This window comes from Palaemon carinicauda, chromosome 41, assembly GCF_036898095.1.
Source record: "Palaemon carinicauda isolate YSFRI2023 chromosome 41, ASM3689809v2, whole genome shotgun sequence".
Lineage (NCBI taxonomy): Eukaryota > Metazoa > Arthropoda > Malacostraca > Decapoda > Palaemonidae > Palaemon > Palaemon carinicauda.
Window position 1 is genome coordinate 6,260,118 of NC_090765.1, and position 26,117 is coordinate 6,286,234.

Genomic DNA, 26,117 nt, shown 5'->3' on the forward strand with positions numbered 1-26,117 from the left:
AATTTTTGAATATACTTACCCGGTGAATATATATAATTAAAGGCCCTCCCTTCCTCCCCGATAGAGACCCTACAGACTGAGAGGAACTGAACTTATGGAGAAGTATATGCGGTATCTGGCCGATAGTCGGCGCTGGTGGGCACACCCGGCAGCCTTCATGGCGATCGCTCGCGAGTTTTTGGAATCTGTCGACCGTCGGAGACATAAGCTATATATATATTCACCGGGTAAGTATATTCAAAAATTTATTTCAAATTGAAAATATCATATTACTTTAAATTTGTAATATGTTTTTTATCCTTCCTCAGTTTGTGGGGCTGGGTCAGTAAGGGGTTCAAAATGTTTTCAGCGCTGCGTAAGCTGACAGGCCGCGCTGATGGCCCCCTTACACCCACATCACCACCTGGCATGCAGGCCATGGCTGCATCGTTGCAGAGACGCTTTGCCCGTGGTGTTCAATATAATAGTAAGTTTTCTAATACTGTACTGTACTCTTTATTTAGATGAAAAGTTACACATAATGATATCACAACTATTTTTTATTTTATAGGTATGATCTTTCTTTACAATGAATGTCATAAGAAACCATTCACTTATGTTATTTTAATGTAGTGAGGTATTCATGAAGTCTTGAATTACATATTGTATATCTTTCAATACAGGTACTTTTAACACTTAAGGGTGATAGGGAGACATTATCTTTAAGCTTGGGTCTCATGTAAAGTAGCTGGTTTGGACTTATCAGAAACCTTCTCAAGTGTTAGTTCTTCAGAATACTGTAAAATGCATGATTCTTTTACTTTAATAATTATTATTTCCTGTAGTGAAAATTGTCATCCGTGGAGATCGAAATGTGGGCAAGACGTGTCTTTTCAAGCGTCTTCAAGGCCAGCCCTTTTATGAAGAATATGTACCAACGGAAGAAATACAGGTAACAACAGAGCAACTGTTATTATAATGTTTGGAATGGATTGAAATTTGATTTATCTTTTTTTATTCCTGGGCAAATACAAAACCTTCGCTATTTATATGGGTATTACTTTCAGCAAATCTGAAAGACGAGCTATGATAATTTTAGTGAGGGATAACTACCCCAACCACTAGTTAGTGGGTGGGACCCACCAGGGGCGGTGGAAGAACAGAATCCAAGGCAGAGTTCCCCTTCTGGGAAACACGTCTCTCGTTCCCAAGAGAAGACCACTAGCGAGCAGCGGAAACGAAACGCTTATGCTTCTCTTCCAAGGGCTGGGGTTGAGCGTTGCCTTAAGCGTTGTTCTCTTTCGGGTGAATCAACCTCCCACTTGGGGGAGGCAGATCTAGAGCTTAGCAGACCCCCTCGCCATTTTTCTGTGGGACATTCCCCTTCGGAAGTCTGTCGGGTGGAGAAATTTATGATTCCTCTCGATCTGGGACGTACTCCTCCTTGTGCCGTTAGGAGACGCCTCTTTGAACTTCCGGGTTCTAGTCACGATGTCCCTTAGGGGTCTCGTGACAATCGTGCTGACCCTTTGGGGTCTCGCGGTATGGAACCTTCGGGTTCCTGTTGTATTGAGCAGGCGAGTTCTTGCAACGGTGGTTACATTGAACCTTTGGGCTCTCGTACCAACTTTTACATAAAAACTTTGGTTTCTTGTGACAGCGTTGATCCTTCGGGATCTTGTAACAAGGGTTCCGCTGAGCCCTCCTTTCTCACCCTAGAGTGAGTTTTTTTCCAGTAATGGAGAAATCCTTCTAACGAGCTCGAAATACTCGGCTCATGTTTTTTGCTAAGGACGGAGAGTCCACATCCAAGCTACAAGAGATACTTTCTTGTCTCTTCCATCTTCCTTTGGGAAATGGGATACGATCTCTCTTTTTCCTCGCGATTGAAACATCCGGTCCCCAGGGAAGACTTGGTTCATTAAGATACCGACGAGCTTCTGCAGTCAGAAGTCTCCAGTGTGATCTTTAATCTCTGTCATGTGAGGGAAAAGTGTTGCGATCAGACAGTAATCCATGGCTTCTTGTTCAGGATCGACCCCTTCTCGGAAGACTTCAGACAACTGGCTGATCCTAACAGTCTCAAGCTCCTCTGAGATATCTTGAGTTTACCAGGATCTGAGAATTGGAGTAATCTAAGGAAAGACTTACTGTCATTTTCAATAAGGGTAACTATAGACTTGATCATCAGGCTGCAGAAACTTCTGCTGGTTCAAGACTGCACAGTCCCCATCAAATTCAACCTCCTCAGGACTAGTCAGAGTCCACGTCCTTCGACACCAGGAGTCGTCCTTTCCTCTTGTTCTCTTTGAGATCTGAGCAAGAGACTGTCCTGGTAAAGTGGCTGCCAGACAAATATCTCTTCCAGGGAGGCAATCTCCTTGGTTTTCCTGGATATGACGTTTCCTGTGGAAGTATCAAAGAAAAGGAGGGGAGGCCACATACAGTACCACACATCCTCAGGACTATGGTCAGAGCACAAATGATACCATCTCTTAATCTTCTGCTGATTCTCATCTTAATTTGTTGGACAGAAACTTACGGTCTATTAAATTTCTTATTCCTGATCTAGATATTAATCTCTGGCACCGTCGTTCAATTAGTTCATTATGTATGTTGCATAAGATTTTTCACAACTCTGACCATCCTTTACATTCAGATCTCCCTGGACAATTCTATCCTGTTCGTAATACTAGGCAGGCAGTTTATTCTAATAGCCAGGCCTTCTCCATCACGAGGCTCAATACTACGCAGTACTCTAGAAGTTTTATTCCAGCTGTGACCAAGTTGTGGAATGATCTTCCTAATCGGGTGGTTGAATCAGTAGAACTACAAAAGTTCAAAGTTGGAGCAAATGCTTTTTTGTTGACCAGGCGGACATAGTCTTTTTATAGTTTATTTATGACATATTTGTTTTTTATGTTGTTGATAGTTTATTATATGACATGTCTGTTTTGACGTTTCTTATTTTAGAATGATTTATTGTTAATTTGTTCTCTTCATTTATTTATTTCCTTATTTCCTTTCCTCACTGGGCTATTTTTCCCTGTTGGAGCCCCTGGGCTTATAGCATCTTGCTTTTCCAACTAGGGTTGTAGCTTGGATAGTAATAATAATAATAATAATAATAAGGCATCTTCTTCCCTCGGGAAGATTTCCTCACGGGAATGGCAGTGATTTGTCTTTTTTCCCGTTCGCAAGAAACACTTCCTGCACCTACGTGGTCTTGCCTTTAGGGTATCCTGTATACGGGTTAGGATTTTATCCAATCCACCCCTTCTGTGGGAGACTTCCTCCATCAGCCTCTGTTCAAAGGCCTTCCTTCAGGAAGTAGAGTGGATATCAATGACAGGCATTGATCTTCTTCCTTGTAGAAAGACTGCTATCACCTGTTGGGTTCCTTCCTTCGTGGAATTCCTTCGAGAAAAAATGGCTTCTCCCCGCCACCGAGCAGGTCTCGTTGGCAGTCTTGTCTCATTAAGTGACTCGGCTAGCCCATCAGACACCTTGTTGGCAAGATTCGTCTTACCTAATGGACACGTCACATCCAGTGACACGTCCACAACATCGGAGAAACCATTAATTTCTTTCTTTGTGACTAGATGCTCCGTGGTGAGGATCGGATAAAGTTTGTCTCTTCTTGAGGGCGCTATTCTAGTAATTGCCATCAAGAGGAATCCTGCTCTTAGAATTAGGCAACGGAATACCTATGCTCGTTCCTTGAGCATCTCCAGACCGGATGGATTTACCTTCTCTCTCGTTTCCAACCATCGCTCTTCACAGAGTTTGAGCCTACTTACCCATAGTTGAGTATTGAAGCCCCTCTACGGGACACGGGTTGCTTCTTTCGGTCCCGAGGTGTCCCCCCCTCAAAGACCTAGGAACCCTAGAAAGCTGATCTTTTGATCCCGAGGACAGGTTTTTCTTGGTGTTGCCCTTGACCAAGAGAGTAGGCGTACCTTATGGGTCACCTTCAATGTCTCTCACTCACTTAGTGCGAGGAACCAAGTAACATCCAACTTTTTTCCAGACAGCTTGAACCTCAGGTTCCAGACCCAAGGTCAGGAAATCCTCTGATCGTGATCAGTGGCTGGTATTACGCCAGTGATTAACTTGAGGCCATACCTCAAGAAAGATGCAATAGCTTGCCCCAAGGGTTCAGCACGTTTCGCCAACCATAGTAAGGTCAAAGGAAGTTCATAAGGATCTCATTCGTGACTGGGGCCTACAGGGTCATATACCAGTCATTGAGTCCTCCTTTTCACACTAGTGATTAAATTGAGGCCATACTTTGAGGAAAATACAGTAGGTCGCTTCAAAGGTTCAGCACGCTTCGCTCACCCTAGGAGGGTCAAAGGAGGTTCATAAGGATCTCGTTTGTAACTGGGACACTCAGGGTCATATGCCACTCATTGAATCCCTCTCCTTTTCCTCATAGAGGTGACTTTTTAGGGCGGAATTCTCCGATAACTTATAAAATACGTAAACCACAGGTGCATACATATGTTCTCTATTACCCCTGTGGTAGAAGCACAATAAATGGTTTATAACACCTCGAGTTCCTTGATAGACAAGTAGCAGATGGTAAGGGCAGAGTCAACCAATGATAAGCCTGGGATGATTGGCAAAGATTTACTAGCTCTTTCTTTTCTTCATCTTCTCCCCCTCTTCGGGGCAACAGCTCCTAGGGTACTCTGCAAAGCTGACATCCACTGTCTGCTGGTATAACCGTTTCCCTTGTTTAACCTGGTATAGATTAATATGCTTGTCGCATCCCCATACCCCCTGGCGAGGTAAGATTGGGTAACGTTTTTGGTTACCTCTTAGATTCCCACATTTCTGAGAATATGTTCCATAGCTAGTCATACTGCTAGCATCACACATTCACCAGAATTACTCAGGCTGCTAACCATGGTTTGCACTCTTAGTTTAGCGAGGTGTCAGGGTTTCTCTCTGTTAAGTTTAGAGCATTTACGGGAAAACCACTGGTCAAAGACCAGCCAGTTGGTCAGGACTTAATCCCGCCTAAGGGTGAGTCAACCCTAAAAAAAACGTAAGGTTTATTAGTGGAGGAACAAATGACAAATTTGGAAATAATTTGTATTTTTCCTTTGTCCCGCCAACACCTGTCCCCCGATAAATCCTGCCTGCAATAAAAAAGTGCTTAAGATACAAAAACGTATGTGAGAGGTGGCCGGGTACCCCAGCTCCCCCTCATACCCCCTATATGGCTATTTTTAGCTTCGCCGATAGGATAATCCCTATAATCCAGCCACCTGTTGAGATACTACTGCTAGAGAGTTATGAAGTCCTTTGACTGGCCAGACAGTACTACATTGGATCCTTCTCTCTGATTATGGTTCATTTTCCCTTTGCCTACACATACAGTACACTGAATAGTCTGGCCTATTCTTTACAGATTCTCCTCTGTCCTCATACACCTGACAACACTGAGATTACCAAACAATTCTTCTTCACCCAAGGGGTTACTACACTGTGGCCATTTTCCTTTTGGTAAGGGTGGAAGAAACTTTAGCTATGGTCAGCAGCTCTTCTAGGAGAAGGACACTCCGAAATCAAACCACCATTCTCTAATCTTGGGTAGTGCCGTAGCCTCTGTACCATGGTCTTCCACTATCTTGGGCTAGAGTTCTCTTGCTTGAGGCTACACTCGGGCACACTATTCTATCTAACTTCTCTTCCTCTGGTTAGTTAATGTTTTTATAGTTTATATAGAAAATATTTGTTTTTATGTAGTTATAGTTCATAAAATATTTTATTTTTCCTTGTTTCCTTTCCTCACTGGGCTATTTTCTCTGTTGGGGCTCTGGGCTTATAGCATCCTGCTTTTCCAACATGAGTCATAGCTTAGCAAGTAATAATAATAATAACAATATAAATAAATGCAGTTTTGTATTATTTATGATAAGCCTGGGATGATTGGCAAAGATTTACTAGCTCTTTCTTTTCTTCATCTTCTCCCCCTCTTCGGGGCAACAGCTCCTAGGGTACTCTGCAAAGCTGACATCCACTGTCTGCTGGTATAACCGTTTCCCTTGTTTAACCTGGTATAGATTAATATGCTTGTCGCATCCCCATACCCCCTGGCGAGGTAAGATTGGGTAACGTTTTTGGTTACCTCTTAGATTCCCACATTTCTGAGAATATGTTCCATAGCTAGTCATACTGCTAGCATCACACATTCACCAGAATTACTCAGGCTGCTAACCATGGTTTGCACTCTTAGTTTAGTGAGGTGTCAGGGTTTCTCTCTGTTAAGTTTAGAGCATTTACGGGAAAACCACTGGTCAAAGACCAGCCAGTTGGTCAGGACTTCCTCCCGCCTAAGGGTGAGTCAACCCTAAAAAAAACGTAAGGTTTATTAGTGGAGGAACAAATGACAAATTTGGAAATAATTTGTATTTTTCCTTTGTCCCGCCAACACCTATCCCCCGATAAATCCTGCCTGCAATAAAAAAGTGCTTAAGATACAAAAACGTATGTGAGAGGTGGCCGGGTACCCCAGCTCCCCCTCATACCCCCTATATGGCTATTTTTAGCTTCGCCGATAGGATAATCCCTATAATCCAGCCACCTGTTGAGATACTACTGCTAGAGAGTTATGAAGTCCTTTGACTGGCCAGACAGTACTACATTGGATCCTTCTCTCTGATTATGGTTCATTTTCCCTTTGCCTACACATACAGTACACTGAATAGTCTGGCCTATTCTTTACAGATTCTCCTCTGTCCTCATACACCTGACAACACTGAGATTACCAAACAATTCTTCTTCACCCAAGGGGTTACTACACTGTGGCCATTTTCCTTTTGGTTAGGGTGGAAGAAACTTTAGCTATGGTCAGCAGCTCTTCTAGGAGAAGGACACTCCGAAATCAAACCACCATTCTCTAATCTTGGGTAGTGCCGTAGCCTCTGTACCATGGTCTTCCACTATCTTGGGCTAGAGTTCTCTTGCTTGAGGCTACACTCGGGCACACTATTCTATCTAACTTCTCTTCCTCTGGTTAGTTAATGTTTTTATAGTTTATATAGAAAATATTTGTTTTTATGTAGTTATAGTTCATAAAATATTTTATTTTTCCTTGTTTCCTTTCCTCACTGGGCTATTTTCTCTGTTGGGGCTCTGGGCTTATAGCATCCTGCTTTTCCAACATGAGTCATAGCTTAGCAAGTAATAATAATAATAACAATATAAATAAATGCAGTTTTGTATTATTTATGGAAACCTTGGTAACCTTGACAGTGCAATTCTCTGTGGGAGGCACCGCTAACCTGGAAAGGGTTGCAAAGTTTTCTTTGGAATCTATTTGATGATTGGATTACTGTTTGGGGACCGTAGGTTACCTTATGAAAAACGAAGACCTCTCCATCCCTCATAGGATGGAAGAGCTGTTAGCCTTCCTTCTCTCAGGGGCTAGAACTCTTGAATTCCTAGCTGCCAGTGTAGTCAACCAGTGGATTAATTGGGTTTTGAGGTGCTGTGATGTACTCTAAAAATTCCAGAGGCAGTTGATGAAGAGGGAAGCGATTAGGCTACGTAATGCCCCAGCTGGATTAGTCTTCACTGTTCAATGTGGAGGACATCGAATAAGTTGTGGAGATATGGAGGAAGGTGAGCCATGACTCACTTCTCCAGAGGGTGATGACCGCACGCTCCCACTCAATGGCACATCCACCACAGAGATCTTCTACGGATAATGCCCAGAAACCGAAGAAGAGGACCTCCCAGACAAAGCAGGCAGCACAGGCTCAAACCTCCAGACAGCCCTTTTGATCAAGGGGCTTGAAGTGGAGAAGAGGAGGTAGGAGGATTAGACTAAGATGATCCTATTAGGGAAGGCATTCCTTAGACAGTCCACCGGTAGCCGGGTGCCTGAAGAGCAGGTGGCAGAGGTGGATGCTCCACGGAGTTGGTGGGTGTAGGTCACCAACCTGTTCAGGGGAGTATACCTTTCTCCTCCCCTGGATTTTTTGCTCTTCATAGATGCTTTAAAAGATGGGTGGGGGGCTCATCTGTTGCTCCTCACGATATCTTGACAGTGGTCCTAATCCGAGCAACAGTGTTACTTGAACCTCCTGGAAATGAGGGCAGCTTTTCTTGCCCTCAAGCACTTCCATCAGCTCCTTTCAGGACACTCAGGAGGGCTGATGAGTGACAATCTACGGTAGTGTTACATTCAAACAAGCAAGTAGATACCTTTTCACAGCACCTATGCCAGCTAGCTTTGGAAAACCTCAGATGAATGGAAAACAATTAGGTAGCCCTTTCGGCCCGATTCATCCTGGGCAAGAAGAAGGTGCTGGTAGACAATCTGAGCAGGAGGACTCAGATAGTAGTCTCCGAATGGTTCTTGAAATAACAGATAGCCAACAAAGTTTTGACTTAGTAGAGTTCGCCGACAATCGCCCTGTTTGCAACGCCCTAAACCGGAAGTTTTTGGTGTGCTGCTCTCCTGTACAGGATCCCCAGGCAGTCTGGCAAGACACCTTCCAACATCTGTGGGATAGGATAGACGTCTGGGTCCCCCCCCCTTCTGCCTAGTAATGAGGCTCTCAAACAAAGTTAGGGCATTTAAAAATCTGGCGATGACCCTAATAATTCCGTTGTGGCATCATGCAGTATGGTTTCCCTACCTTTTGCTTCTGGCCACAGAGGCACTGAGGGAACTTCCCACACATCCCAATCTACTCAGACAACCACATGTGAAGAGATTCCATCAATTGATCCCATCGCTTTGTCTTCACGCCTGGAGGTTATCCAGCAACTGCTCACAAAGAAGGGCTTTTAGGGACCAATTGCAAAGAGAATAGCAAAATACTGCCTCAGTATATCAGGTAAAGTGGTTTGTCTTTTGTGGTTGGTGTCATGGACGGGGTATTGGTCTTCTCAGTGTCACTAATACCAACAATAGCGGAATTCTTGTTGTACCTCAGCGAGGAAAAACTTTGTTCAGTGTTGGTGGTTAAAGGCTATTGCTTGGCTTGACTTTGAGCCTCATTTTCAAGCTGAATGAAGTTAATATTTTCTCCTTGACAGTGTTATCCCTCCTCATACAGAATTTTGAGTGCACATGCCCTCAGTCGGAAGTCTGACCACCTCCTTAGAACGTAGTCGAGATTCTACATGAATTGAAAAGAGAACCCCTTACGAGCTTTTTTGTCAAGCATCAGATTGAGACTTGATCCTGAAGATGGTCTTCCTTCTAGCCCTAGCCTCTGTGAAGAGAGTTGGTGAGCTTCATGGTCTGTCTGTCCCTGAGTTTGTAACTAACTCAAAATCCGGCGGTAGCGGATCCTAGATTCGGGCCCTTCCAAATTGAGAGTCTCCGGTTCATAACAGATAATTCTGATCAGCTGTTACTTTGCCCTGTGAGGGAAATGAGGAAATACTTTAAAAGAACAGAGAGAGCCCGCTCACAAATCAGCAGGGTCTACGTAAGCATGGGGAACAAGAAGAGGAAAATCACAAAGAACTCTATATCTTCCTGGATCAGCCAGGTAATTGAGAGAGCCATTCAGTCGTCTCACTTTCATTTCGGCTGCCATCTTCGTGCCCATGACACCAGGGTGCTGTCACATCCCTGGCGTTTAAAAAGAATTTCTCTGTGAAGCAGATATTAAAAGCGGGTGTGTGAAAACGGCAAACTACATTCACTGCCCACTACCTGCAAGACCCACAGGAACCTAGCCACATTTACTCTAAGCCCTGTGGTGGCTGCGCAAAACATAATCTAATAACACCTCACTCCCCTTGTAGGACAAGTAGCAGTTGGTTGAGGGCAGATGTTACCCGCAAGTAAGTCTAGGATGGATGTGTGAGCGATGGAGCACATCCTATTTCATCTTCCCATCTTTTGGGGCTCACCATCCAAGGAACTCTGCAAGGGTGACCACATGTAACTGCAGGTGGGTACCATGCCCTTAGTGCAACCTGATATATGTGCATATATTTGTTATGGCCCCGTTCTCCAAGCGAGGGGGAGTCAGGCAACGTCTAGGTTAAATCAGGAGCTTAGCACCGATTGGATCCTTACCAGGTCAAATCACATATCCAAATTCTATGTTAGCACCAGTTGCCCTGGCCATCATCTTATAAGGATCACAAGGAGTCAGGGTGCCTTCTAAACAGCTCATGAAGTACAGTGTGTCACCCAGGGACACTTTTTAACCAGTCAGTTTTAGGACTTATACTCACCAAGGGGCTAGTCTCCTACATAAAGAGCAGAATGTTTGTATATAGTGCCGGAACAAATGACAAATTTGATTATAGCAATTTGTATTTTTCAATATTAAACTTACCCGATGATCATATAGCTGTCAGCTCTGCTGCCCGACAGAAAAACCTACGGGCGGAATACGCCAGCGATCGCTATACAGGTGGGGGTGTACATCAACAGTGCCATCTGTCAAGTAGGTACTCAAGTACTCGATGTCAACATAGAACCAATTTTCTCTCTGTCGTGCCACCGGCAAGACCTATTAAATACGCTGTTACTAACTGGATTTGTTTTCACAACGATTTGGTGAAGTACACTATTCCAGTTTTGAGCTTTCGCTATGCAGGGGTTTTATCTTCATTTCAAAACTTGAACTCGTGTTGGATAGATTTAATTATGGTGACAAAGAGAGTATGGACTCTCTTTCACTTTTAAATGGCCGACCCTTCCCTTAGACGGAAGTGTGTTTAGGTTTTTAGTAATTTTGCTTAACACGTTATAGATCTATATATTTTATATCTCTCCGCCTTTATAGGCCTCTTCGATTAACTTTCCATTTATTATAAACATATAAAAATTTTATATGCGACCTTTCCTGATAGTAGGCGGTCCTAACTTGGAACCGAAGTTAATTAACATTTAGCCCGTTATATCGTATTTAACCTTTAAAGAATTTAATACTTTTTAAATTTTAATGTTTTATGAAAGAATTTCTTTGATAGTCTCGTACTGTTTTCAAAGATGAACTAACGTTTAGTTTTTTAGTCTACGCAGTTGTTGACGTTCAGGACGTTCAACATGCGCTCTATCGTTACGATAGAGAAAGAGTATCACGGTTTCACTTTGCAGTAAGAGTAAACCGATTCTGGCGTTTCGTTCATTCTTTCTTAGCTTAAATGGTTTAAATTCTAAATTAAAGGAACTTTTTATTTGGAAAACCTTTCAGTTTTTTTCCTTTAGCAAACAACATGTTTTAACGATATATAATTGGGCTCTTCTCTCAGGTGCGAAATCAAGAGAGAAAGAGAGAGAGAGATAGAGACGGAGGGAGAGAGAGGAGAATAAACGTTTCGTTCAAGCGGGTAACGTTGTTTTCGTTTTTACTCTCCTCCCTAGTCGCTGTAGGGGAAGAAGGTAAAACGTTTCTAGGGTTTTATTCTTGTTCCCAGGCTATGTGCGGTGAGAGATTGTAAACGTAGTTTATTTGATCTAGTGTTTAGTCTCTTTCCCAGCCACTGAATTCTTTATCTTTATATATGTTTTCTGTTGCATTATACGACTGTTTTCGCAATTACTACCTTTTAATGAAGGGTAGGATTGCGTGTTTCAGGTAATTACGACTGTTTTCGCAATTACTACCTTTTAATGAAGGGTAGGATTGCGTGTTTCAGGTAGATTTCAGTGAAATAAGTGCAAAACAGAAAATCAAAGTGATAAAGTGATATGCGCAAAGTGTTACAGTGTTGCGTCCGAGGGTTCGTCTGTTCGTGCCTGTCGTTCACCTAGTCCGGGACCTCTTACAAGCTCCCAAGCCCAGGGGAGAAGTAATGTCGAACGACTTATGGGTTCCTCAGGCCTTGATCAACGAACAGACGTTTTCCCTCCGTGGTTTCGGGCGTATCTACCCAAGATCGCCCCACCCACACAAAGACGAGAGAGCCCATTTATTCCTCGTCTGCGGAAGAGGTTTCTCGTAAGAAACCATGGACCACATCTCGCAGCTTTTTAGTGCAAGTCCAACGGCCCAGGTGTAGCCACTGGGTCAGTTCGGAATCGCTGCAGTCATCCGACGACTGCACACCTCCCAAGAGAGGCAAGGTGGTACCGCAACAGGCAGTAACTCCGTCTGTTGCCGCACCCGCTGTTTTAGACCCTCAGTCACAACGGACAGTAGCTCCGTCTGTTGCCACTTTTGTAGACCCTAAGTGGTCTTTACTGCAGTCTATGCAGACTCAGTTAGCTGCGGTTATGCAGGAGTTTTGTGCGGAGAAGGTTAACGCTGCACCCGTTAGCCTACAACCTGCCACGGTTGTGCGCCCAGCTCACGCTGAGGCTGCCTGCTCCCACACTCCGACTGCGGAGAAGGTTGACGATGCACCCGTTTGCCTACAACCTGCCACGGTTGTGCGCCCAGCAGACGCTGCGGCTGCCTGCTCCCACACTCTTGTTGTGAGAGCTCCTCCACCCATGCGCAGTCGACCCTGCCAGACGCATGCTGACTCCCACAGACGCACGGAGCACTCCGTTGCCGTGCGTGAGCTACCACAAGCTGCCGTGTTTTGATACGGTGCGTCAGCCTCCGCAACCCACTGTGGTTACCGCCACTCGCCCGCAGCAGACTAGTCAGTCAGGAGTTGAGGCTTCCCCACACAGCTTTGGTTGTTGCCAGCTCAAAGACTGTCAAGCAGTTACATGACGTTGCCTTCTGGTCTGCTACTAATGCACCAGTGCTGTATGTCCTCACGCACCTGTTATGGTGGACAGTTCAGTTTTTTGCAGTTCACAGACTGTCAGGCAGTTACATAACGTTGCCTTCTGGTCTGCTGCTAATGCACCAGTGCTGTATGTCCTCACGCACCTGTTGTGGTTGACAGTTCAGTTCTTGACAGTTCACAGACTGTCAAGCAGTTACATAACGTTGCCTTCTGGTCTGCTGCTTATGCACCAGTGAGACCCTCACTGAGATATCCTAGCTTTTCTCGGACAAGGTTCCTGTAGATGAGAAAGTGCTGTTCTCCCTCCTACTGATATTCCTTTGAGGACTCTGTCATTTGGAGAGGAGCCTTAAGCTGCTTAGCCTCCTATGGACTTTAATTAAAGCATAACAAGGCTTCCAGGGATGGTAAATGGTTCCGCTTCAGTCGCTAACCCCGTCTGTTGCCACACCTGCTCCCGTAGACCCTAATGGGCTTTGCTGCAAGACATGCAGTCCAAGCTTGTGTCCTTGATAGAGGACTTTTTATGGAGAAGAACCTTCTGGCCAACAACCTTCCTACCGGTTGGTTGTGCGCCCTGTTGACGCTGAGGTATCCTACTTGCGTCCGCCAGTTGAGGTGGTTCCTCCACCGATGCGACCCAGTGTGGGTTGCCAGTCGCACGTTGACGTTAAGCGACGCTCGGAGGTGGTTGTTGACGTTCAGTGTGTCACTAGGAAGACGTTCAACAACCAGCAGAGGTGACTTGTTGTGACGCAGTGCGTCAACCTCAGCAACCCGGTAGGGTGTTGACTGCACAACCCAGACAGTCTAGACAGTTTCGGGTTGACGCTGTACTTCCTCGCGTCCCCATGGTTGACAGTTCACAGACTGTGCAGCAGTACCATGATATTGCGTCCGGCTCCGTCACGCATCCACCAGTGCGACCGGATTCAGCGAGTCAGACGTTGCCCACTCCGTTGCCGTTTCCTCATCAGTTTCGGATGAGGAACCCTCTGATGAGGACGTTGCTGAACAAGACGATCAACCCCCAGCCCTACTATCCATCCAGAAGATGCTGAAGAAGGAACGCTGCCATGTCAGGCTGTGGATGAGTCTGGTAAGGACACTGTCATCCGTGGTTCAATTTGTGTCACTTGGAAGACTACACCTCCGTCCTCTTTTGTATCATCTAGCTTTTCACTGGAAAAAGGACAAGACGCTAGAAGCGGTCTCGATCCCGGTTTCCGGAAAGATAAAGTCTGGTCTGACTTGGTGAAAGAACTTTATCAACCTTAGTAAGGGTCTTCCCCTGACTGTTCAGACTCCCAACCACGTTCTCTTCTTGAACGCATCGGACGTAGGCTGGGGTGCGACATTAGGCGGTAGGGAATGCTCGGGATTATGGAACTCGAGTCAAAGGACAATGCATTTCAACTGCAAGAAGCTACTGGCAGTACGTCTGACCTGGAAAAGCTTCAGGTCTCTCCTTCAAGGCAAAGTGGTGGAGGTGAACTCGGACAACACCCGGCTTTGACGTACATCTCCAAGCAAGGAGGGACCTACTCTCTGACATGGTACGAGATCGCAAGGGACCTCCTCACCTGGTCAACAGGTCTAGACTTTTCACTAGTAACGAGGTTCATCCAAGGCAACTTGAATTTCATAGCAGATTGTCTCAGTAGGAAGGGACAAATAATTCCAACAGATTGGACCCTCCACAAGGATGTATGCAAGAGACTTTGGGCCACCTGGGGCCAGCCAACCATAGATCTCTTCGCAACCTCGATGACCAAGAGGCTCCCAATAGTTTGCTCTCCTATCCCGGACCCAGCAGTAGTTCACATAGATGCCTTTCTACTAGATTGGTCACATCTAGATCTATATGCATTCCCTCCGTTCAAGATTGTCAACAAGGTACTGCAGAAGTTCTCCTCTCACGAAGAGACAAGGTTGACGCTAGTTGCTTCCCTCTGGCCCGCGAGAGAATAACTCACCGAGGTACTTCGATGGCTAGTAGACGTTCCCAGAACACTTCCCTTAAGGGTGGACCTTCTACGTCAGCCACGCGTAAAGAAGGTACACCAAGGCCTCCACGCTCTTCGTCTGACTGCCTTCAGACTATCGAAAGACTCTCGAGAGTAGAGGCTTTTCGAAGGAGGCAACCAGAGCGTTTGCTAGAGCAAGGAGAACATCCACCCTTAGAAGCTACCAATCGAAGTGGGAAATCTTCCGAAACTGGTGCAAGTCAGTATCCGTATCCTCGACCAGTACCTCTGTAACTCAAATAGCTGACTTTCTCTTATATCTGAGGAGAGAACGATCTCTTTCAGCTCCCACTTTCAAGGGTTACAGAAGCATGTTGGAATCAGTCTTCCGTCACAGAGGCTTAGATCTTTCCAACAATAAAGATCTACAAGACCTCCTTAAGTCTTTTGAGACCACGAAGGAGCGTCGGTTGGTTACACCTGGTTGGAATTTGGACGTGGTACTAAGATTCCTTATGTCAGACAGGTTCGAACCGCTTCAATCAGCCTCCCTGAAAGATCTCACCTTTAAGACACTTTTCCTGATATGCTTAACCACAGCTAAAGGAGTCAGTGAGATTCATGCCTTCAGCAAGAACATCGGATTCTCATCCGAAACGGCTACATGTTCTACAACTTGGTTTTCTAGCCAAACACGAGCTGCCTTCTCGGCCTTGACCAATATCGTTCGATATTCCAAACTTATCGTATGGTTGGAAATGAACTAGAAAGAGTATTATGTCCTGTAAGAGCTCTTAAGTTCTATTTAAAATCCTTTACGAGGCCCGTCTGAAGCTTTATGGTGTTCAGTTAAGAATCTATCTTTGCCTATGTCAGAGAATTCTTTATCCTATTTTATCAGACTGTTAATACGAGAAGCTCATTCCCATCTGAATGAGGAAGACCAAGCTTTGCTGAAGGTAAGGACACACGAAGTTAGAGCTGTCGCAACTTCCGTGGCCTTTAAACAAAATAGATCTCTGCAAAGTATATTCGACGCAACCTATTGGAAAAGCAAATCGGTGTTCGCGTCTTTTATCTTAAGAATGTCCAGTCTCTTTACGAGAACTGCTACACTCTGGGACCATTCGTAGCAACGAGTGCAGTAGTGGTGAGGGCTCCACCACTACAATTCCCTAATTCCATAACCTTTTTAATCTTTCTCTTGAAATGTTTTTTATTGTTTTTTGGTTGTCCGGAAGGCTAAGAAGCCTTTCGCATCCTACTTGATTTGGCGGGTGGTCAAAGTCATTTCTTGAGAAGCGCCTAGATTAGAGGTTTTGATGAGGACCTTTAGTATGGGTTGCAACCCTTCATACTTCAGCTCCTAGGAGTCGCTCAGCATCCTATGAGGATCGCGAGGCTCAGTAAGGAAGACGTACTTAAAAAGGCAGAGTAATTGTTCAAGTCGACTTTCTTACCAGGTACTTATTTATTTTATGTTTGTTATTTTGAATAACTACTAAAATGAAATACGGAATACTTGGCTCATAATAATGTCAACATGTAATGCTGGTCTCTACCCACCCCCCTGGGTGTGAATCAGCTATATGATCATCGGGTAAGTTTAATATTGAAAAATGTTATTTTTCAATATTAAACTTACCCGATAATCATGTAGCTGTCAACTCCGTTGCCCGACAGAATTCTATGGAGGGATACGCCAGCTATCACAATACTAGAAGGGGGTGTATTTACCAGCGCCACCTGTGGCCAGGTACTCAAGTACTTCTTGTTGACACCTCCTCAATTATTCCTCTGTCGTGCTTCCGGCAAGACGTTCTGGGATACGCTTATGTTCTTGGAGTATTTTCACGACTTTGGTGAAGTATTTCTCTTTGATTTCGGCTAGTCGCTTTACTGGAAACTTCTATATTAGCTTAGTTAGCTTTTGGAATTAATTTGATTATTTATGGTGACGAAGAGAGTATGAACTCTCGTTCACCTTTCAATGGCCGACCCTTCCCTTAGACGGAAGTGTTGGTGTCTAAGAGAGTATAGACTCTCTTTCTTAATTTTGCTTAACAAAAGTTATAGATTTATTTTATATCTCTCCGCCTCTTATAGGCCTCTTCGATTAACTTCCTTTTATTATAAACTTATTAAAATTAATTTTTATATTTGTTTATATTCGACCTTCCTAATAGTAGGCGGTCTTTTCTTGGTACCGAAGTTAATTAACATTGAGCCCGTCATTTCGGTTTTACCTGTTAACATATTATGCTATTTCCGCCACAGAGTTTGAAAGAATTTCTTTGATAGCCTCGTACTGTTTTCAAAGTTGAACTAACGTTTTGTTTTGTCTCTGCAGTTGTTGACGTTCAGAACGTTCAACTTGCACTCTATCGTTACGATAGAGAAAGAATGTTCACGGTTTCACGTTGCATGCTCTGCATTCAGCATGCTCTGCATACAACATGCTCTACATACAGCATGCTCTGCATACAGCATACTCTGCATACATCATGCTCTGCATACCTTACCGCATGCTTCTCAGTCACACATCTTGGGTTGTTGCCAACTCACTAGACTGTCAAGCAGTTTCATAACGTTGCCTTCTAGTCTGCTGCTTTTGCACCAGTGAACCCTCACTCAGAGAACTTAGCTTTTCTAGGATAAGGTCCCTGTAGATGAGAAAGTTCTTTTCTCCCTCCTTCTGATATTCCCTTGAGGACTCTGTCATTTGGAGGGAGCCTTTAGCTGCATAACCTCTTATGGACTTTTATTTAAGCATAACATGCTTCCAGGGAAGGTTATGGTTCCACTTCAGTCGCTAATCCCGTCTGTTACCACACCTGCTCCCATAGACCTTGAGCTGTGTTGCATGACATGCAGTCCAAGCTTAGTCCTTGTTAGAGGAATTTTTGTTTACGGAGTCAATGTGTCACGGGGAAGACGTTCAACAACCAACAGAAGTGACTTGTTGTGACGCAGTGCGGCAACCTCAGCAACCCGTTAAGGAGTTGTCTGTACGACCCAGACAGTCTAGACAGATTCGGGTTGTCACTGTACTTCCTCGCTTGCCCATGATTGACAGTTCACAGACTGTGCAGCAGTATCATGATCTTGTGTCCGGCTCTGTCAGACGACTGGCTTTTAAGAGCTCCCACAAGTCGTCGCTGTCTGGAGATTTTCAAATGGACTATGGATCTGACCAAGGAACTGGGCCTCCTGGTCAATTTTGAGGAGTCTCAGCTCGTTCCATCCCAGACCATTGTCTCCTTGGGTATGGATCTTCAGAGTCGAGCTTTTCGGACTTTTCCGTCGGCCCCAAGGATCTTCCAAGCCCTAGAATGCATCCAGAGCATGCTGAGAAGGAACCGATGCTCAGTCAGGTAGTGGATGAGTCTAACAGGGACACTTTCATCGCTGGCCCTGTTCATCGTGTTAGGGAGACTCCACCTCCCCTCCCTTCAGTATCATCTAGCTGCTCACTGGATAAAGGACATGACGCTAGAGACGGTCTCAGTTCCTGTTTCCGAAGAGAGGAGGTCTTCTCTCGCGTGGTGTAAGAACAGCTTTCTTCTCAAGGAAGGCTACCTTTGGCTGTTCAGAAACACGACCGCCGTCTCCTCTCGGACGCATCAGACACGGGCTGGGGTGCGACTTTGGACGGACAAGAATGCTCGGGAACATGGAATCAGGAGCAAAGGACACTTCACATCATTTGCAAGAAGTTGTTGGCGGTTATTCTGGCCTTGATAAACTTCAAGTCCCTCCAGCTTAACAAAGTGGTGGAGGTGGACTCTGACAACACCACAGCCCTGGCTTACATCTTCAAGCAGGGAGGGACTCTTTCGTGGAAGTTGTTCTAGATCGCAAGGGACCTACTCATCTGGTCTTTAGATCGAAAGCTAACTGGTAACGAGGTTCATTCAGGGCGGTATGAATGTCATGGCAGATCACCTCAGACGGAAGGGTCAGGTCATCCCCACAGAGTGGACCCTTCTCAAGAATGTTTGCAACAGACTTTGGGCCCTGTGGGGTCAGCCAACCATAGATCTGTTCACTACCTCGATAACCTAGAGACTCCTGTTGTATTGTTCTCCGATTCCAGACCCAGCAGCAGTTCACGTGGATGCTTTTCTGCTGGATTGGTTCCATCTCGACCTGTATGCATTCCCGCCGTTCAAGATTGTCAACAGAGTACTTCATAAGTTCTCCTCTCACTAAGGGACACGGCTGACGTTGGTTGGCTCCGCTCTGGTCCGCGAGAGAATGGTTCTTAGAGGTACTGCAATGGCTGGTCGACATTCCCAGGACTCTTCCTCTAGGAGTGAACCTTCTAAGTCTACCTCACGTAAAGAAGGTACACCCAATCCTCCACGCTCTTTGTCTGACTGCCTTCAGACTTTCGAAAGACTCTCAAGAGCTAGGGGCTTTTCGAAGGAGGCAGCCAGAGCGATTGTCAAAGCAAGGAGAACATCCACTCTCAGAATCTATCAGTCTCAAGGGGAAGTCTTCCGTAGCTGGTACAAGACCAATGCAGTTTCCTCAACCAGTACCACTGTAACCCAGATTGCTGACTTCCTGTTATATCTAAGGAAAGTAAGATCCCTTTCAGCTCCTACGATCAAGGGTTACAGAAGTATGTTGGCAGCGGTTTTCCGCCACAGAGGCTTGGATCTTTCCACCAACAAAGATCTACAGGACCTCCCTAGGTCTTTTGAGACCTCAAAGGAACGTCGGTTGTCCACTCCAGGCTGGAATCTAGACGTGGTCCTAAGGTTCCTTATGTCATCAAGATTTGAACCTCTCCAATCAGCCTCTTTTTAGGACCTCACATTAAAAACTCTTTTCCTCGTGTGCTTGACAACAGCTAAAAGAGTAAGTGAGATCCACGCCTTCAGCAGGATCATTGTTTTCACATCTGAAACGGCTACATGTTCCTTGCAGCTCGGTTTTTGCTAAACGAGCTTCCTTCATGTCCTTGGCCTAAGTCGTTCGAGATCCCAAGCCTGTCCAACTTGGTGGGGAATGATCTGAAAAGAGTACTTTGCCCAGTTAGAGCTCTTAGGTACTATCTAAAAAGGTCTTAACCTTTACAAGGACAATCAGAAGCCTTATAGTGTGCTATCAAGAAACCTTCTTTTCCAAGTTCTAAGAACTCAGTTTCTTACTATTCAGGCTTCTGATTAGAGAAACACATTCTCGTCTGAAGGAAGAAGACCTTGCTTTGCTGAAGGTAAGGACACATGAAGTGGGAGCTGTGGCTACTTCAGTGGCCTTCAAACAGAACCATTCTCTGCAGAGTGTTATGGATGCAACCTATTGGAGAAGCAAGTCAGTGTTCGCATCATTCTATCTCAAAGATGTCCAGTCTCTTTACGAGTACTGCTACACCCTGGGACCATTCGTAGCAACGAATGCAGTAGTAGGCGAGGGCTCAGCCACTACATTTCCATAATCCCATAACCTTTTAACCTTTCTCTTGAATACTTTTTATGGGTTGTACGGTCGGCTAAGAAGCCTTCCACATCCTTGTTGATTTGGCGGGTGGTCAATTCTTTCTTGAGAAGCGCCGAGGTTAAAGGTTGTGATGAGGTCCTTTAGTATGGGTTGCAGCCCTATATACTTTAGCACCTTTGAGTTGATTCAGCCTCCCAAGAGGAACGCTGCGCTCAGTAAGGAAGACGATCTTATTAAAAGCAGAGTAACGGTTCAAGTCGGCTTCCTTACCAGGTACTTATTATTTCATTGTTATTGTGGATAACTGATTATATGAAATACGGGATACTTAGCTATCCTTTAGTCTTGTACACTGGTTTTTCACCCACCCCCCTGGGTGTGAATCAGCTACATGATTATCGGGTAAGTTTAATATTGAAAAATGTTATTTTTATTAGTAAAATAAATTTTTGAATATACTTACCCGATAATCATGATTTAATCGACCCTCCCTTCCTCCCCATAGAGAACCAGTGGACCGAGGAATAATTGAGGAGGTGTCAACAAGAAGTACTTGAGTACCTGGCCACAGGTGGCGCTGGTAAATACACCCCCTTCTAGTATTGTGATAGCTGGCGTATCCCTCCATAGAATTCTGTCGGGCAACGGAGTTGACAGCTACATGATTATCGGGTAAGTATATTCAAAAATTTATTTTACTAATAAAAATAACATTTTCATTAGTAAAATAAATTTTTGAATATACTTACCCGATGATCATAAATTAAAGGACCCATCCATCCTCCCCAATAGAGACCCAGTGGACAGAGGAGAAAATTGGTTCTATGTTGACATCGAGTACTTGAGTACCTACTTGACAGATGGCGCTGTTGATGTACACCCCCACCTGTATAGCGATCGCTGGCGTATTCCGCCCGTAGGTTTTTCTGTCGGGCAGCAGAGCTGACAGCTATATGATCATCGGGTAAGTATATTCAATAATTTATTTTACTAATGAAAATAACATTTTTTCTAACTATACAAACGTGGAGCTCTTTGCACGTACGGGTCCTGCCATCACTTTCTGGAAGTAGTGCTACAATTACAAAGTGACGGTTGTTTACTAGGGCTGCTGTGAGGAGGGTTGTTGGTCTAGCCCCGCTACCACTTCCACTAAATAGCGTAGGGTAATTACACCCTTACAAAAAGCTTAACGGCTAGTTTCAGCTAGCGCTGAAATAATACTCCAACGTAAAGAGCTCCAGGTTTGTATACTTAGGAAAAATACAAATTACTTCAAATTTGTCATTTATGGAGTTGGGTTTTTGTTAAAGGTAGGCTGACATGGTGAATACAGCTTCTTTCTATTAAAAAAGCTACCACAAAAACAAAGTTATTAGGTCCGGTTTTTATCAACTTCCGCATTATTTTGTGTTAGAGCTTTACTACCAGGCCTTTCACGATTTATTTTTGCGCCATAAATGTGCTGTTCCATTTCGACCATTTGGGTGGGATGTACCTGTGACCTGGCCGATAGACTTTGGTGGCGAGAAGTTGACGTAAACAGTCTAGGTTTGCCAAAATAGGTTTTGCCTGTTGTAAAAGTGATTCTGTATTGATTGTTTGAGATTTAATGCATTTTAATGCCTCGCAGCTGTATTGCAGCAAGGTGCTTGAATACAAGGAGGCAAAAATATCTATCTGTATTTCTTTTCAAAGGATGAATTGTTAAGAAGACAGTGGGTGGGTTAAGTGCAATGCACACAGGCTGAATGGATGCCCAGCCAAACCTGGCAGCTATAGAATCTGCATACTTCAATATATTACTTATAAACAAATTGTCTCATTTGTCCACATTATTTTAACAACAACAACAACAACAATAATAATAATAATAATAATAATAATAATAATAATAATAATAATAATAATAATAATAATAATAATAATGATGATGATGATGATGAAGCACATACCTACATTACATATCTAATGCCAGGTTATGAAATCCATCAATCAATCAAATATGTGTTACTTGATGGAAACTTTTGAAATTAATTTTGCTGTGGCGAAATTAGATATTTTCTCTTAATTTTCATGCTCAATTTAAAATATACAGTATGGTCTCTCTCTCTCTCTCTCTCTCTCTCTCTCTCTCTCTCTCTCTCTCTCTCTCTCTCTCTCTCTCTCTCTCTCTCTCTCTCTCTCCATTAAATTTTAATACATTATCCCTTCAATTTATTTTCCTTCCTCATCAATTTTATCTAATTTTCAGCTTATTTTATTTTGATGATATTTGATTCCTTTGCAGCATAGTAAATTACAAACATTTTAGTTTAAATACCTAGAATTAAACAATACTTTGTAGTCCGTTCACAATATATCATGTGCTCATATATAATTTAATGCAGATTTTGTATAAACAAATTTACTGCGTGACATTCTATTAATGGCAGCATTTGTAAAGAGGAATTTACTGTGTATTGTTCTTTCCCGCGTCCAGATACACCTTGCGTGTTCTATTTTTAGCTACCTCCAGTCAAGGCTGACATTGATTTTTTTTTTATGAAGAAATCTTTTTTTTCTCTATACCGTATCTCTTATTTCTTGATTGACAAATTTCAACTTTGCTGCTGTTTTTCTAGCTACTTTCTTCATATGGCTCCAGATTTGCTATTGACTGATTCTCATTATCTGCTACATTTTCTTTTTATATATCATCCAAATTTATAGAAAAATTGCTCAAAACTATGCTGTGTTTGCTCTTTTCGAATCAATTTTCAAGTAGTTAGCTTATTGTAAACAAACCAGGTGGTAGAGTTAACTTGTCTCTCTGTGATGTCACACAATGGTGGAGCAGCCTTTGCTGAATCTTGAGAGTCTGGTTGCGGCCTGTACTGGCCAGTGTAATTAATTGTATCTTCAAACGAAATGCTGCCGAGTGTTTATTAATACATGATTCCGAGTGAATTGTAAATAGATATTGTTTATTTTTTTCAAAGTTCTTTTAGGAATGTCAGCCCACCTTTAAAGTTATTGGCTTCATGTATCATAAAAACATTTTTTATTTGCATGTCAATGATTTAAAGATTCATTGTTCTGCCCCTGAGCAAGGTGATGCATGTATTATACATCTGAAAGTTAAATACAATGGATTCTTTAATTGAAAATAATTATTTTTATATCTGATAAAAATGTGCTTTTTATTTTTATCATTAATTTTTTATTGCAGTGTTCTAGATGGTATAATGCTTAAATTATAACTATTTATAGGTGGCCAGCATTCAGTGGAACTACAAAGCTACTGATGATGTGGTGAAAGTTGAAGTATGGGATGTTGTTGACAAAGGGAAGAAGAAGAAAAAGGTAAGTTATATAGATTTCCTGGAATACTCTTTTGTTCTGATGTGAATACAAACTTTCTGTTGTTTAGACATGAGTACACTATGAATCCAGCACAAGCTGGGATGATCATTAAATTATTTACGAGTTAGTTATACAATAATTACTGACGGGGCGTGTGACAAAGCCCTTCCCACCTGTCAGTCAGCAAGATTGGTCACTTTTTATGCAGGCTGTGAGCAGTGCGCATGTCCTCTTGCTGCCTTTCAAATTCTGGTATTATCAATCTTTTATTCTTCTCAGTGTGTGTGTGTGTGTGTGTTAGCGATGGAAAACCATGAAATGAAATTGTACCCTGGTAAGGGAGAGAAGCAATGTGGTAGATTTATGCTAAAGCTTGCTTTTTTCCCTGATAGTTTGTCTTTGCTTTTCAGGGGGCAAGACTGTTTTTAGTGGTTGCCCCTGATTGTTTGTCTGCTTTTCAGGGGGCAAGACTGTTTTTAGTGGTTGCCCCTGATTGTTTGTCTTTGCTGCAAGACTGTTTTTAGTTGTTGCCCCTGATTGTTTGTCTTTGTTTTTCAGGGGGCAAGACTGTTTTTAGTTGTTGCTCCTGATTGTTTGTCTTTGTTTTTCAGGGGGCAAGACTGTTTTTAGTGGTTGCCCCTGATTGTTTGTCTTTGCTTTTCAGGGGGCAAGACTGTTTTTAGTGGTTGCCCCTGATTGTTTGTCTTTGCCTTTCAGGGGACAAGACTATTTTTAGTTGTTGCCCTGTGGTAAGTGCTGATTGTGGCCACCTCTGCAATGAGAAGGTTTTTCTAAGAAAAAGAAGAAATGGATTTATAAGGATTCTAAACAGTCAACTTTGATGCCGAAGAGCATTATAGCTATTTCTTCAATCCTGGTGGAGCACAACTCGCTGTGTCTCCTGCAAATTCTTCATGGGCTTGGTCCTTGGTAAGTCCTCATTGGTGGGAAGAGACCTCTGATCACTTTCAGTTTATTCTCCAGGAAGGGCCGGAATATCACCTTTCCTTAATGAAGTGAATACTCATTTGCCTTATGCCAAAAGTTTGCCTGTAGCAATGCAGACTGATGGTGATGCATTTTACCCAAGCAGGTTGTGGCCTGCCTTGCGCATCACGGGTACCCTGTCTGTGGCAATGCCGTAGGAGGTCTTGGCGATCACTCAGATTCTTGAAACACTTATGTTGATGACCTCGTCTCCTGTTACATCTGTGGCTGCATCAAAGGACTTGTATCCAGTGATTGTTCTCCCAGAGGTTGCAGTTGCTGTCGAAAGTACCACACTACCATCTTCCGTTGAGGGAGTGTCATCATTGATCTCCCAGACCTCGACCCTGAAGAAGGCTGGTGAGGGGAAGACACGTGCTTGATTCTCCTTTTCTTCTGATTCTTATGCTACTACTTCTAGTAAGAAGTCCAGGATGACTGATCTCAAGGAGTTTTGTAAGCCTCTTTGGGATTTTTTCTTGTTGCCCAGAGAGAGATTTTGTGCTCCTGCCTACCAACCCTGCCAGGGAAGGTAGCTCTGGCCAAAGTAAAGGTGCTCAGGCTCCTTTTACTGGTTGTAGGCTTTGTACAGGACTCAGCTCTCACACTGGTGGTGGATTAATTGAAGGGTGCCTCTCTTCCTCATTCTCCTCTAATGAACAATTGAAGATCACCTAATTTACAAAGAGAGGGGAGATGATGGCTCCAGTAGATTGGCAAGGGGACGGGAAGAAAACATTTACGAAGGGAGGGAAGATGAAAGCTCCAGTAGCTCCAATAGGTTGGCCAGGGCACAGGATAAGAAAACATTTATGAAGGGAGGGAAGATGAAAGCTCTGGTAGGTTGGCCAGGGTTCAGGGAAAGAAAACATTTACAAAGGGAGGGGAGATATAAGCAACAGTAGGTTGGTCAGGGTACCAGCCTTCATAGAGATACTACCGCTAGCACGTTATTAGGTCCTTTGACTGACCAGACAGTACTAAATTGTATCCCTCTTTCTGATTACAGCTCATATTATCTTTGCCTCCTCATATACTGAATAATCTGGCATATTCTTTCCACATTCTCCTCTGTCCGCATACACTTGACAACACTGAGATTACTAAACAATAATTCTTCTACACTTAAGGGGTTAACTACTGCGATGTAATTGTTCAGTGGCTACTTTCCTCTTGGTAAGGGTAGAAGGGACTCTTCAGCTATGGTAAGTAGCTCTTCTAGGAAAGGACACTCCAAAATCAAACCATTGTTCTCTGGTCTTGGATAGTGCCATAACCTCTGTACCATGGCCTTCCACTGTCTTGCATTAGAGTTCTCTTGCTTGAGAGTACACTTGGGTACACTGTTCTATCCTATTTCTCTTCCACTTGTCTTTTCAAAGTTTTAATAGATTATATATGAAAAATATCATTTAATGTTATGTTCTTAAAATATTTTATTTCTATTGTTTGTTACATCTCTTGCAGTTTATTTATTTCCTTGTTTCCTTTTTTCACTGGGCTATTTTTCTCTGTTGGAGCCCATGAGCTTATAGCATCTTGCTTTTCCAGCTTAGACTGTAATGATGATAATAATAACACTGTGTTTGTGGGTGAAAGAATCATTGGCTAAAATTACAGTAAATCAAGTTTCAAAGTTAAAGCATTCTTAAAATGTGGAATAGCAAATGCTTTGTATGGAAGTGAAAATGATGCCATATACTATACATAGATGTA

The 26,117-nt window shown here is 43.5% G+C and overlaps 1 protein-coding gene across 4 annotated transcripts in view; it reads left to right on the forward strand.

Moving 5' to 3' along the window:
* Positions 1 to 306: 306 nt before the first annotated feature.
* The window catches only part of LOC137632240 (rab-like protein 6), a 174,379-nt gene continuing 148,568 nt past the window's right edge, over positions 307 to 26,117 (forward strand). For all 4 annotated transcript variants that reach the window (XM_068364127.1, XM_068364126.1, XM_068364125.1 and 1 more), the window contains exons 1-3: positions 307 to 466; positions 825 to 931; positions 23,322 to 23,414. In XM_068364127.1, the coding sequence (XP_068220228.1) occupies positions 340 to 466; positions 825 to 931; positions 23,322 to 23,414 (327 nt within the window). In that variant the 5' untranslated portion in view covers positions 307 to 339. The remainder of the gene's footprint in view (positions 467 to 824; positions 932 to 23,321; positions 23,415 to 26,117) is intronic.